General features: G+C 41.4%; 3 protein-coding genes across 4 annotated transcripts in view; all 3 read left to right on the plus strand.

Annotated features, from left to right (window-relative positions):
• LOC139209797 (homeobox protein Hox-C6a) overlaps positions 1-14,673 on the plus strand; it is a 52,678-nt gene that overhangs the window by 3,391 nt on the left and 34,614 nt on the right. The window lies entirely within an intron of this gene.
• hoxc9a (homeobox C9a) lies at positions 3,570-7,173 on the plus strand. Its single transcript, XM_070839657.1, has 2 exons — positions 3,570-5,298; positions 6,368-7,173. The coding sequence occupies exons 1-2, from the start codon at positions 4,755-4,757 to the stop codon at positions 6,610-6,612; spliced, it is 789 nt and encodes a 262-aa protein (XP_070695758.1). The 5' UTR covers positions 3,570-4,754; the 3' UTR covers positions 6,613-7,173.
• hoxc8a (homeobox C8a) lies at positions 10,743-14,395 on the plus strand. The gene is made up of 2 exons (XM_070839362.1): positions 10,743-11,342; positions 12,760-14,395. The coding sequence occupies exons 1-2, from the start codon at positions 10,907-10,909 to the stop codon at positions 13,086-13,088; spliced, it is 765 nt and encodes a 254-aa protein (XP_070695463.1). The 5' UTR covers positions 10,743-10,906; the 3' UTR covers positions 13,089-14,395.

Genomic DNA, 14,673 nt, shown 5'->3' on the forward strand with positions numbered 1-14,673 from the left:
TTAATTGTAAAAAAAAAAAAAAAAGATAGGAATACAGTTGGTAGACGATTTAATTCAGAGGACGTGTGGCATTAAATTCTTTCAGTGAAAAAAACAAACAATGTTTTTATTATTTCCAACATAGCTGAAATAAAACTCAAAATGTGCCTGTTTTTTTTTTTGAATGACAATGAATAATTGGGAATAATTTCTATCCGCGCCGCATTGTCTGGAACTGGTAATCACCTGATCTGGACACGCATAACCAACATGTAGGCTGCAAAAAATACCAGTTTTTTTTTAATTCAAAGGATCATGGTCGCCGTTTTGAGTGAAGAAAAGCCGCTCTGTAGGACAAGAATGCAAAATGTATGAGAATGTCTACATTGATCAGCAATGTGTGTCAGAGCTTGTTACACTGAAAAAGGAATCGAGTGTATCAAGGGTTTTGATCAACAAAGAAGGCTTTAGAAACAGTCCTAAAGGGGAATTTATAATGCAGAGGCGTGTTTGGATGATGTGAGGCTGTGATATGCAGCGGTTATCCTGGATAGAGAACACAGTGATACAGTTTGGATTATACGGATCATTTTGTGGCCTGTGAGCTGATCACACACTAACTCTTGGTTGTGCTCTGCCTTCTGCTCAGCACATGGGGCGTTATAAATAACATGTGATGTCAACTTTGATTTTTGAATATGCAGAGTTTAAGCACGGATAATATGACACTAATATTGCCTACAGATAAACCACTGATTTGGTTAAACTTGCACTGAGCCGAGCCGTGTTTGAGGGAGAAAGGCCTGCCTGATGTGGAGGTTCACTCCCCTTATTGTTGTGACTATTTCTTAGGGAAAATTGCGTTTAATATCGCCATTATAGTCAGAATATATAAACGTGCCGCCACCCTGTCATTACACAGAAGCCACCATATCTCACCGTATGTGTCTAATAAAAAAGAAGTCACGTTACAACACTTAAATCGTTCGTTTGTTTCTCATCCCGCCAGCAGTGACACAAGCTGTTTGTGCGAATGGAGGTAAAAACAAAAGTTCAGACTCCCCTGACAATGAGGATGGATCATCTTTACCTTCACATGCACAGGAGATGATTTGAGCCTCATAATCAGCCAGCCGAGCTCTGTCCTTTTAGTAAGATTACAAAGACACACACACACAGAGTAATTATTATATTGTGCTTTTTCGGTCTGGAGATTCGGTCTCTAACCTGCGGACAAAGTCATGATCTTAATCAAAGCTGCCATGTTTTTTTTTTTTTTTATACCACGAGCTGCATCAGGCGAAGCCACGGCTCTAAAGTGAGCTGCAGGTAGTCTAGTGGATTAAAGGCGAAGGTCCTTAAATAATGGTATTAACCAATAATTTCAAATCATTTCACTGCTGCGGGGCCAGTGCACCAAAACTGTGACGCACTGTGATGTTTTGTGACGTTATGAAGTATGAACAGCTTATATCTAAAACAAAAACAACACTGTCCACTTCAGCACAGCTACCCATGAGGACATTAGCCCATAGGCCTGTCATTTGCGTCATGCTGCACCACTATAACTGTCTAATGCGTATTTGTTCTTCTTTCTTTTCTTTTTTTTAAATGGAAAACCTAATTGGGTAATTGAGAAATGTCAGAGTCGGGCTCACATACTGTGGCGGAATGACGACGTCGGTTTCAAGCATTGTTGTGATCATTACCAATGTATTCAGTTGTCATAAACATATGAATGATTTTGTGTTTTGAGAATTGGGACAAATCTATTATTCCCCAACTGTACTATGATTGAAACACAAAATATTCCCATATAATCCTAAAGAGTCTAAGCAGACAGGATGTCAGGCTGCAAAGATTTTGGACAATAGCAGCAAACCAACCCTTCCTTATCACTTATCTCCTTTTAAGCTTTATTTTTTTAGCATGTACTGTTGCTTTATCTATCAAATTCTGGTCATTATTGTCATATATTGTTGATACTGGATCATACATGTGCAAAACTGACTGGACAAACCACTACTTTTTTGTTTTCTTTAACATAAAAGGCTGTGTTTAAAGAAGAAGTGAAAATATGAAATACGGAAAGGTTCAACGATGCAACAAAGAGACGTTTCTTCGGCAGTATGAGCTTTAATGGTCGAAGTTGCAGCTGCTGTTGTGTTAAGGAAGATCAGGAGTAAAAAGACAGAAATAAGAGACAACAAAGGAATATCTTTTGATGTCATATTTTTTATTATAGCACAACAAACACGGATAAACAAGTGGAATGGATATATTAAAAAAACACACTTCTCTTAATAATGGACACACACACACACACGGGTGTACACGCGCACGTCCTAAACAGTACAAAAGATTACTCCCTGCATTGCTGCAGTCATACATACGAGCAATATCGCGTATTTATATGACCATATGTTATGGTCATAAATGGACATTGAGCACTTTTTCATTCTGCCTTAATGGCAGCAGCAGAATAAACGGACTTAGACCTTCAACCCGCAGAAAACACACACATTTAAAACCATCTCATTTAAGATCTGATAAATCTAGTAAATGTGGACTTTCTTTTTGCCAACATGTGGGGAATCATTTGACTCGTCGCGTACTTGCGCAGTCATCAGCACGCACCAGGACATCTTTTGGCGCTATCCGGGTTAAGGTCTGGCGTCTGGCCTTTTAAATTTCATGGTTGAATCTGAACTCAGAAGCCAAGACACCTTCTGATGCTCCCTATACTCATTAAACTTTGTTTTACGTCTTGGCGTCCAAATATTGAGTATAATATCAGTTAATTTTCAAAAGTGTGAGAATTTATTTTAGCCAAAGTTGAATTTTGTCCAGGCAAATTAGTGACGTCATTTGATCCTTGTAGGTTGGCGATGACAAAGACAAGATTTGTTTTGAGACCCAAACACTTTGTAGTTTTTATTTTCCTACAGATGCACCACAACCGTAATTATCACTTGTAAAAATGGGATTTATTTTGAAATGTGTCTTTTTGGTCTCTCTGGTCATTTCGTATTTGGCTATTGGTGGAACATAGTGCACCCAATTTGAGTTAATTTCAGCTTACAGAAGTGTGGTTTGTACCGCTGCAACACTCTTATAATTTCATTTTTCTACTTAACAACTGTCACATCTACACATCCTTATATTTAGCATCATCGTCTTTAACGTTGCAACAATTCAAATCATTTTTCCCCCCAAACCAACTGATTCACAGTGAAAGTAAAAAAAAAAAAAAAGATAACATCTGAAAAATCAACACTAATTACGCACATCATCACACATGTAACGCACAATAAATAGCCTGCAACACAACACACATGCATACACATAAAATTAAAGCTCATCACAGACTCATCACCGCTTCTTAAAATGCACCAAAGTCACCACATTACAGACACACACATGTGCAGCTTTTAGGATTTACTAATGCATTTATTAGACTGAAGTTGTTATCTACCTCATCCAGTCTGCACATACACATTAAACATGCAGTATTTATGCCACAGCTAGTCTAATTTGTGTTCCCTGAGACAGTGGTGACTTCTGAGGTAACTCCCCTCTTCGTTGTATATCAGTATAGTATTATTTTCTGCGGAGTTCAGGCTTGTTTCACAGCCTACAAGCTGAGAAGCCACAGTGGTGTATTACAGGGCAGGACAGTAAACTCCTGTCATTAGATACAACAGTAACATCGTCCTTCTTATGAAAGCTTTTATCTTGTTAGCACTTTAACGGACCTTTTTACTTCCTCTGCTCTGCAGTCTCCTCTTTCCTGCCCTCGGCCTCTGTGTCTGATAGGGATTGTCTCATACAGTGGCTGTGGTGGTTTTATGTTGAGCGCGGAACTCGGATGCAGTCTTATTAACGACACGTTTATGAACAATCAAATGGCCCTCGTTAAAATTTATTGATGGGCATAAAAACATGAACGGTCACTAGCCGAATATAGCCCGCTGCAGTGGGCTGCCTGTCAAGAATCTGATTCCCCTCCTCTCCTATCTCCGCAGATCCCATTTAGGAAATGTTTGGTCTGTTGCGCCCTCGTTAAAACAGCGCAAACTTTATTGTTGGTGTATCCTGCGTCTCATATTTTCATTCCCTCTGTCGTCTGTCTTGCTCATGTGTAGCCACTGTGTGGGCTTCTCTCTCTCTCTCTTTCCCTCTCCCTCTCTCCCTCTCTCTCTCTGTTTGGACACAAACAGCATTCACAAGAAGTTATAAACCCTACACTTTATCAAATACAGCCCACTGCTACTCAGATACAGATAAAAGGCGGCAACGATTCAATAAACACTTTAATGCTGTAATACTACCCATTGCAATAACATGGGGCTACGCTAGATTTCGCCAGACAGAGATTGATTACACCATCAAATAGTGCCTAGCTCGGTTTTAGTGTGCGCAGGTCTGTACTGCGACGAGAGAAAGAGCCACCATTAGAACAACAAAGGCATATTTTCTGTATACGGAAACATGGTTGTTGACGTTACCTCTAATACGCCCGAGAAAAGGAGCAAAAGAGCACATTCTTTAATCCGATTTACGTGCATTGGTATCCCAGGATAAGTGGCGCATTGATCCACTGTACAATTTTTGTGGGGGTAAATATAATCACGTGTCGGCGAGGCAGCCAATAGGAGCCAAGGAAGCGTTGAGAAATAATTACCTGCCTTGATTGTTCTATGGCTAGATAAAAAAGTACACATACACTCCATATAATGATCGGATGCATGTAAAAGAGTCAGGGAGGCTCCGACATGTCGACCACGGGTCCCATAAGTAATTATTATGTGGACTCCTTGATCAACCATGAAAACGAGGATGTCCTTGCTGCAACTCGGTTTTCGGCTCCCGGTTCGCACCCAGCCGTCCCTCGTCCGCCGTCCCTAGTACCGGAGTGTGCTGACTATCCTTCCTGCAGCTTCGCACCCAAGCCACCCGTCTTCTCCACCTCCTGGGCCCCTGTACATTCCCAGTCATCAGTGGTTTACCATCCATACAGTCACCAACCTCACTTAGGCACAGACTCGAGGTATATGCGGTCATGGCTGGAGCCGATATCAGGCGCCGTGCCTTTCCACGGCTATCCGGGGAACAGCAGGCACTATGGGCTGAAGCCCGACGCCTTTCAGGAGCACAGAGCCGCCGAGTGCCTCGGCTCCAGCGGGCGGACCTACACGGATTATCTGTACTGCTCATCCACTGACATGCGAGAAAAGGCGCAGCAGAATATCCCCTCTCCCGAGTCGGAGCTCCTGGCTTCAGGGAAACATAAGGACGAGAAGCCGGAGCTCGATCCGAGTAAGTTCAAGCTCCATACAGTCTTTTACAACCGGGTGGGTGTTTTGGTTTCAGATTGTGTCAAACTTCTTTTGCTTAGAGGCATTTTAACGTCCTGCATAAAGGGATATTATAAGCTGTTTCATCCTGCCTTTTCAGCTCAGCTGTGAGTCGCCTGTGCTGGGGCGAAAGCTTTAGGAACTATAAAAGACAAACGCTGCTAGGCTAATATTGGGGCTATAAAACCAGACGGGGTTGTAAACATGGACTCAAACCTACAGGAAGACGTTGAATTTGGAAGAGTGTTGCGTAATGTTAAAAACATGCAAGGTGTTCATTTTAAGTGAGCAACCCAAAGCTACACATGGATCAATATTCATTAGTAGAAGCCTTATGATGCATTTTACGACCATGTTTTGAGCCCGTGCCTTTACATACGGCACATGCAACCCAGTAAGCCGACTCTTAGTCCAGTTTTTATTTTTTATGTGGACCCATTGTGTGAGGAAAAGCCACATTTTTGGCTCTAGTTGATCCCCAGTGCTAAAACACATTATTCATCCACATAATGATGGGAGGATGAGATGCATATAGTTACATATGGAAATTTGCTCCCCTGTCAGGGTCCAAAACAAATTCACATGACTATTCCAGCCAACTTGAGGAATGTAGGGACATACTCGAGGACTTTCACCACGGACCTGTAAAGGCTTGAACCACGGGCCATTTTATGGGCCAATAAAGTGAATAAGCGCATTGAGTATTTTACGACGGTGTTACTCTCAAGTTAAGGGGACAGGGAAGCAAATCAGTGTAGGGATGGCTAGTCTGAGGCTGAGAATCCTTCCTGAAAATGTTTATCATCACCTTAATGGCGAACACAAAACTTGTGTTCGCAATAGTTAGGCATAGTTTTCAATTGTAGCACCTTCAGATGAGTCCACAGAATTGTTGTAAATCCACAGGCACATTTTCTAAATGCTTAGCATTTGCGTGGTAGCTATTTGTCAATCTTTCAGTTGTGAAAATGTCTCACAGTGTTGCTCTTACATATTCTGCCTTTATTATTATTATGGTTTTTTATTTGCAGATAACCCAGTGGCGAATTGGATACATGCCCGCTCCACGAGGAAGAAGCGATGCCCCTACACAAAGTACCAGACTCTGGAACTGGAAAAGGAGTTTTTGTTCAATATGTACCTGACTAGGGACCGTCGATTCGAGGTGGCTAGAGTCCTGAATCTGACCGAGAGGCAGGTCAAAATCTGGTTTCAGAATCGGCGAATGAAGATGAAGAAAATGAACAAAGAAAAGAGCGACAGCAAGGAACAATAATATGGACTACATACAGAAAGCAACCATAATAACCACTAGTCACATGGACAGCACAGATGTACCAAAACTCACAATCTCCTCTTCATATTTATCACTTTGTTGGATTTTGTATTAATCTTAACTTCGAGACTGTTTAATGCTGATTATGTTATTTTCCAGTGCACATTTACGTGTCTAGCGTTAAAGGAAAAAGAAAAAAAAACTTCTAAGGAGATAATTACATTCTGCTTTCACTTCAAAATACCTTTATGTTTTTTGTAAGAGAAATTATACAAGTGCAGTTTGGACACGTGAAAACTGTCTGAAGAAAGAGATTACTTGAATTCTTTTGAATTTCACAAACCCATAATTTATGATGTGAATGTTTTCCTTCATGTTTGTTTCCTTTGTACGTTGTTGCGCAGGTGTAGTATTTTGTACAGAAACTGAGCATCTGCGATCGAACATGTCTGTCTTGTATTTTTGTGATAGTTGTTGCTGTATTTGTGCATTTCTTCTTCCTTTTTTTGACTGTAGCTTACGAGTTTAACTATTAGAGTGTAGATCTAGACCACTGCAAATACAAACATAATCACTAAGTGCTTGTATTCTGTATTCTTTGGGACTGGATGTGGAGATCGTGTTTGAGACCAAACGCATTTAAATGATGCAGAGAGGGCCCAACAAACAGAGCCTCAATCAACACCAGCTAAGCTATTTTGTTGTTTAAAAAAAAAAAAAAACGCAGGAAAAACAGGGTCCCTAAATCACTATTGGCTGAGCTAGCTGTTGCAAACAGAGGGATGTTTTCTAGATAATTATACCTCCACAATTATTCCACTAATATGTTTTGGTCGGAGAGCATTCCTCCAAGTGCAGCTTAAGGCCTGAAGGAGCTCAGTTACTGCAAATAATGGCGAGGTAGAAAACTTTGCCGTTATTGGGGCTTTAGCAAGACAGCATTGTCTTAGATTTAATCTAAATTAGAGTCATAATTCGCCTCCTTTAAGCCTCGGCCTCTGACATTTACAGCTATCCATGTTTTTTTGGGATAAGTGCATACAAAAAACACGCGAATAGCCGTGTTTGGACTATTAGGGGGCAGAAATGGATTTCTCAAGACGCAAATAAGGCAGATAATTCATCCTGCTGTCGTGTTTACGGTTTTACTAACACGAGTGAGCTACAGCCGTGTAGTTCATTTAAATCGTACACAAACATTTTTAAAAGTGCAAAAATAAATGCATGAGACACGCACGTCATTTATCTCATTGGGTCCTGCCCCATATGTGTTGAAATAATCCCCCCAAAAAATATCTGTGCAGTTGTCACATTTCCGAGAACGTATTCGTTAGTAAATAATAACTGCTGCGACGTATTTTGTCTAAATGAATTTCAGTCTAAGGAAGCTTCTGCGTTGTTGGTTTTCTACGTCCTTCAGGCCCGGAGGCCATCACGAAATCTGAGGTTAAATTCGAGTTTTAAGTGAGAGACCATTTCCCATGTCTCACATTTGTTTCCTGGGGTAGGCCTAAATTGCCTTTTTGTGGTGGCAAACAATACCGACAGGATGCTGTAATTTCAAAGCCCAATCCAGTGCATTTCCGCTCAGCTCGGACAAAAATGCCAGTTTTACAGCCCCTGTTGGGGCTCGGCTGTTTGTCTCAAATGCAGACGAACAAAGCAAACTCGACTAACTGGCTAGACGTCTGGGCTAAATTACTTTATGGTTTTAATGGACGGTGGTGGTGGACTCGTTCAAAGGAGAGTCATGCGCACCGTTCAGAGGACTTTTGCCTGATGGGCCAGCCGCAGCCCCCCTGCACTTCATCACAAGAGTGGTCTATTAGCTTACAATCAGATGGGAAGAAGTCAATAGTTATTGTGCATAAATATGAGTACCGCAGAGCACAGTTATCTCCTATGTGAGAGCAGGTAGCGGCCATGACAGGGAAAGATACAACACAACACCAGTTTGCAAGAGAGACCGGAGGCGTGTGGTTACACATCTGACGGCATACAGCTTCTTAAATTCTGCTTTATTTAAGGAAAAAAGATGCAGAAAGGGTCTGAACAAATGGGGAGACCTTTCTATCCACATCACAGCTGTTTGTGATTGGTGGATTCATTCACGTTTAGGGACACTTTTCAACACTAGATGACGCTGTTGGTCCACGCTTTGAGCAGGCTCTGTGTGTTGAGGGGCTGTTTTTACTGCTCCGTGGCTTGGCTGAGGCATGAAGAGTAACCTATTGATGACAAAATGACAGATATGGTCATCCACCGCATTTCGTGTAATAGGCCACAGAGCAGCACTCCGGAATGCAGCGAGCTGGTTGTTGTCTTGGGCACCGATTGTGTGCATAAACAGGGTTTTTCTTTATTTTCCATTTAGATTTTTTTAATTTTATCATCATTTTTTAAATTATATTCTTCTGTTTCTACGAGGTTCATTTTAATTGTGCATTTGCCACTTTTCTGGTTTAAACAACGTATCCAATGTACATGGAGTTAGATGGGATATTGTAGTTTTTATTTTATTTATTTCAAATTTCTTTAACTTTATGCCTATCAAACTAGGATAATTTTGCTACATGTTTTAGTTTTGACAGAGGGCAACAATGTCTGCATTGGGATCCTGTGTCTGGATTTTTATAGGCCAATTTGTTGATTTGATTTTTCATAGTGTAATTACATAGAAATTCTCAATTAAAGAGGAATAACAAACACACACAAAACTATAATAAAGGAAAAGCCAGAAACGATATTTTAAAATATAAAGACTACTTTAATAACAGTCACATAAATAGGCAGACAAAGACAGCAGAAGCAATAGCAACATCATTACACATAGCAATACTAACACCATAGAAAACATAACAATAGTAATAATAATAACAATTTCATTCACACAGTTCTTAAAAACAGCAGCTACTTGCTCATTTATATCTTTAATATTTGACGTCTGTAGCAGCAGTTCAAAGTCCCCCAAGAAGTGTGCAACAATGATTGGCAATCTGCATATTTATAGAGTGTGAACGGTCTATAAATTCGCCCAGTGCGCCTTTCATATTTTACGATGATGTGTATAAAACGTCAGTAGCCCCACAAAAACCACACTGGCACATTTGGAGAGAGAGAGAGGGAAAGGGAGAGAGAGGGATCATGCAACTATTGAACTGGGAATTGTGCGCGCACTCATTGTAGCTAAACATCCAATGTAAAATTTTATGAACTCCTCCATGAGGGAGATTTACAGCTTATCCTCGTCGGTTTTACGGGGTCAGTAAGTGGCACCTAGTATTCACAGGTCGTGTTTATATTTGCATGTGTCGGTGTTTTACAGCGCATGGTGCAAGTGTGTCGCTGCCCTGGCCTTTACTCGATTACACGAGGAGGATATTTTGTCTTATTCTCACACCTTATTTTACTCGTCGGCCTGTATGTCACAGCTTCAACTTTGTCCTGCTCTTGTATTTTTAGTAACGTTTTACGTATCATTTTGGTTTTCATTCCCACACGCTGTGTTGACCTCCTGCAGCCCATAAAAGGTCAACTATTTTCTAGAGATTAGTGTGTAACCTTCAGCAGGGCCTGAGAGGGCAAACACCAACACATAACACCTTCATCCGTTTGTAAAGACGAAACCCTCCCTGCTTTATTCACCTCATAACCTCCATGCAAAGACTACAAGCTAAAGTGTAAATTCAGGCAATGTATCAGTGGCAATGTATCATGTGCCTTAGCCTTTATATTTTAACCATTCCGCAACTCCTCTGAACCGCTTATAACAAAGCTTTTGTGATAAACACCACATTGATCATATTTAAAGCTGTTGGTTATGATTAGTGCAGCTCCTCTCAAGGTGGATATACGTAGGGCCCACGTCTGACCGGTCGTAGAAAGATGAAGGGGAGGTGGAGGAGGGTGAGGAGGGGGGGGGGGGCGCTTGTGGTGGGGGTGGTTGGGTGGGAAGCTTTAAAAAAAAAAAAGGAAAAAGAAAGAAAAGAGCAGCGTCTGTGACTGTGCCTGGCGAGCAAGCCAGTTTTAACCATAGCTAAGGCACATGCCATGAGCCGGGTTTGAGCCTGGAATAAAAAAAAAAAAACACCACGACTGCGAGAGAAATCCGATGAGAGGAACGGCTCAGAGAGAGTGAGCTGCCGTAGATTGTCCAAAGGGGCAGCGTTTCTCCTAGTTCCGGTTTGTCTGCCTGTGTGCGCTGTGCGAGTTGGGACCCTAAACAAAAGGCTGCCATCATCCTAAAGGAGATATTCTACTGCGAGAGAGCCCGTCTGCTTGATGCTAGCTAAACATGAGCTCCTATTTTGTTAACCCTCTTTTTTCTAAGTACAAAGGCGGCGAGTCACTGGAGCCAACTTACTACGACTGCAGGTTTCCACAAAGCGTTGCCCGCAGCCACACGCTGGTTTACGGACCCGGAGCAGCCGCACCGGGCTTTCAGCACCCGTCCCATCATGTGCAGGACTTTTTCCACCACGGGACCACGGGGATCTCCAACCCCGGATACCAGCAAAACCCCTGCGCTTTGGCTTGCCACGGAGACGCAACGAAATTTTATGGATATGAAGCCCTTCCGAGGCAAACGCTTTATGGTACCCAGCAAGACGCAAGCCTAGCGCAATACCCAGACTGTAAATCGTCGAGCAGCTCTAACCCTGGAGAAGGACAAGGCCACTTAAATCAAAACTCCTCTCCCAGTCTTATGTTTCCTTGGATGAGACCCCACGGTCAGAATCATATAATTATTTCCTATTCTTTCTGTGTTACTCTGTGAGCGCCTGTGTGTGCGCGTCAGTGCGTGTGGCCGCCCGTGTCTGTATGTTTGTGTGCACGTAATATGTCTCAGTATACACGAGTGTTTGTGAACTATAAAACGAAATAAGTGAGGGAACATGATGGGGCACATACAACCTGTACTGCAGGCTGCTGTTACTCTGCAGCACATGTCCATACAGGGCTCAAGTGCTGCTTTCAAAAGTGCCTTTAAACACAGATTTGCTGATCACAGCTCATAACACCACCTCTTTGAAGTCAATTATCATTCACATAAGATATTTCACGAACTCTAAACGCACTGGGGGGTGGGGGGGATGAATAAGCCATGGTTTAAAATATGGTGGTGCCACACACACCAGCAGCATGCAGAGTGACAGGAGGGTTAGCTGAAACACAACATGCCCCGATTATCCAGAATCCAGGTTTAAGAGGGTTTTGAGGTAATTTGACCCACAGGCCCAACGTGGCTCAGACTCATACAGCCATAATCATAAGGGCTTTGGACATATTACCTCCTCCATGCAGGCATCAGTCTGTTCAGGCTATCAGGCTACATTAACTCCACACAGGTGTAAGCTTCATTTTGATCTGCTCACAGAGATATTTATCATCAGCCTGTCCCCATCTGTTGTTACACTGCAGCTTTATCTTCACCTCTTTTCTTATACTTTCCCTTCTCTCCTCATTTCCCTCATGTGTGTCACTTAGTGTGTGTGTGTGTGTGTGCGCCTATGTGTGTGTGTGTGTGTGTGTGTGTGTGGCTGAAAATGTTAGAGGCCCTGTTGCTAGTGAGGAAAACCATACTAATTTCTGTGAAACATGCTTCTATGTTCAATTTAAATAACAAACCTAAAATATAATATATAGACTTCTATCTTCAGCAATTTGACATTAAAAAACTGACTGGAAATTAATTTATAGCTAAATGGATTAATAATTGATCTAGTCTTTATACACCTTTATGAATACACTAGCTTCTCATACTCACCCAATAACTCTTGGGGGAAGTGGGTGGTAAATCTGACAGCTGATCACTCCTGCAGACTGAACTGTATATGATACAAATATAAGGGAGCAATATTGTCACATAGAACCTATTGTTTAGAAATTTCACACACAGCATAACCTCTGCTGCCTCTATGTGTAGCCTAATAGATAATACTGTTAATGGAAAATCAAGTGTGCCCATCTCTTCATGAGTGAGTGTGGAGTGGAAAGGGTGAAAGCTAAATTAAGGAGCTGAACGATTACTATTCATGCTGAGAGGAAACAAGTGAATGCAGAATTAATGAAGCCATCTGAATGATTTTTTTTTTTAATGGGGGACCGTGGTCAGTCCAGCTAACCTCTGGCTTTATTTCATTCAAGCCCCAGGAAGACGGAATGGGAGGCAAACCTACAGTCGCTACCAAACTCTTGAACTGGAGAAGGAGTTTCTCTTCAACCCTTACCTGACCCGCAAGAGAAGAATCGAGGTGTCCCACGCCCTGAGCCTCACCGAGCGGCAGGTGAAGATTTGGTTTCAGAACAGGAGGATGAAGTGGAAAAAGGAGAACAACAAAGACAAGTTTCCGGGTCAGAGAGGAGAGGCTGAAGCCGAGGCCGAGGAAGAGGGCAACGAGGACGGTGAAGGGGAAGAGGCAGAGGCAGAGGGAGAAGAGAAAGAAGCGGAAGAGAAGGAAGAGACCAAGGAGTGATTTTATGGTCCCTTTTTATGGTTATATGGCTGAAAAAGAGAAAAAAAGAGAGGTCCCATAAACAGAGGAAGAGTCACAAGGAGGCAGAAAGCGTCAACTTTATGACCACCCTTTCATTTTGTCAAGAGGGAACAGGATCCCCTCCAATGTTGCTGTCATAAATAGACAAAATTCTCCCTTCTCACCACTATCCTAACATGATTGCCATTTGGATTGTTTTTCTGTAGAAGCTACACACGCTTGTAGCAATTTTCTTTTTTGGTAGACCTGTCTGTCGCCCTTTGCAACAAAAAAAGGGCGAATTAAAGCGCATGTTAGATGGAAAATGGCTTAGCTATTTTTTCTTCTTTTTAAATTTTTTTTTTTACCAATTTGCTTTGAATAACAACTGTATCAAAAGCATAGCCGAATAAGATCAAAACATGACCAACGCCGAACTGTGTTGTAAATAGATTACAGCCTACATTCAAAAGAACATGGGCGTCATTTCAGAGTAGCCTTTCCGAAATTGTAAGCGAAATGTAGGCCTATAACTTAGTAGTACGTGCCCAAACATCATCGCAGCAGTCACATCGGCGAACGGCCCATGTATAAACCACAAGTTTTATTATTCTAATTGTTACTGTTACTGTTTTACTCGTTTTCATGTGAATGGCCTAGACAAAGATAGCCATTAGCTCCTCAGACATCTTTTTCTAGGATTACCAGGGAAATGCAATCGTTTGAAATCCTTTGATGCTACCTAAACCTGGGGAAATTGCAATAGAGATTTCTGAATATAGAGATTTCATATGGTTTTAATTTTAAAGTGTTCTATATCATCCTTATATTATTAAGTTATGTATGTAGCATTTACCCAATATACAATATACACTTGTTGAAGACAATTTGTGAGTCTTGGGAAGACAATTAGCTCAAAGCCAAGCAAACAATTTTGAGATTGTACCACGGCACTACCTAAACTCAGAGCCTTGCCTTTGCTGAATTTATATTCCTCACTTGTGGCATCGCTCTGATTTGATCGCAAGCTATTTCCCCAACAACTAAAACTGCCTATAACGCACATTTACTGTGTATGATAATACCTGCTACAATTACAACGATTTTAAAGTAAGGGAATTTTTATTTTAATGTGCTGGTGATATAGCGTAGTTGTTTTGCACTGAATATAATCTTTATGTACGTCTTGTTATATATTGATGTTAACAATATGCTCGTTTCCTGGTGTTTCTCCTGTGAAAGACGGGATTGTGTGTCCCCGCCATTGTTGATGTAAAATCACAAATAAACAAGATGGTTCACAATCATCTCTGTTTTCTTTTTAATTTTCTTTTCTTTTTTCTTTTATTGATGGATTACAGCCTCGGTTACTGAAATGACTCCCTCCTCTCCTCCCACTCACACATAAAAATGGAGCGCATGCATGTGTGAAGTGAAAAGTAACAGTCTAATGTAAAATCTAGTCTAGTTCGCATTCATCTAGCTGCTGCACTTTTTTCAACTTTTCCCTCTGACCACTTAGAAACTTCAGAGTAAAATCCTGACTTTTTTTTTTCTTTATCATATCGGTCCACTTCCTGAAGTA

Source organism: Pempheris klunzingeri, chromosome 11 (genome assembly GCF_042242105.1).
Source record: "Pempheris klunzingeri isolate RE-2024b chromosome 11, fPemKlu1.hap1, whole genome shotgun sequence".
Taxonomy (NCBI): Eukaryota; Metazoa; Chordata; class Actinopteri; order Acropomatiformes; family Pempheridae; genus Pempheris; species Pempheris klunzingeri.

What these genes read in the sequence shown, in the direction of transcription:
- hoxc9a (XM_070839657.1), top strand. Translation starts at nt 4,755, where the DNA reads ATGTCGACCACGGGTCCCATAAGTAATTATTATGTGGACTCCTTGATC. An exon ending in GAAGCCGGAGCTCGATCCGA is followed by an intron (nt 5,299 to 6,367) that starts GTAAGTTCAAGC and finishes TTTTATTTGCAG; the next exon opens with ATAACCCAGTGGCGAATTGG.
- hoxc8a (XM_070839362.1), top strand. Translation starts at nt 10,907, where the DNA reads ATGAGCTCCTATTTTGTTAACCCTCTTTTTTCTAAGTACAAAGGCGGC. An exon ending in TCCTTGGATGAGACCCCACG is followed by an intron (nt 11,343 to 12,759) that starts GTCAGAATCATA and finishes ATTTCATTCAAG; the next exon opens with CCCCAGGAAGACGGAATGGG.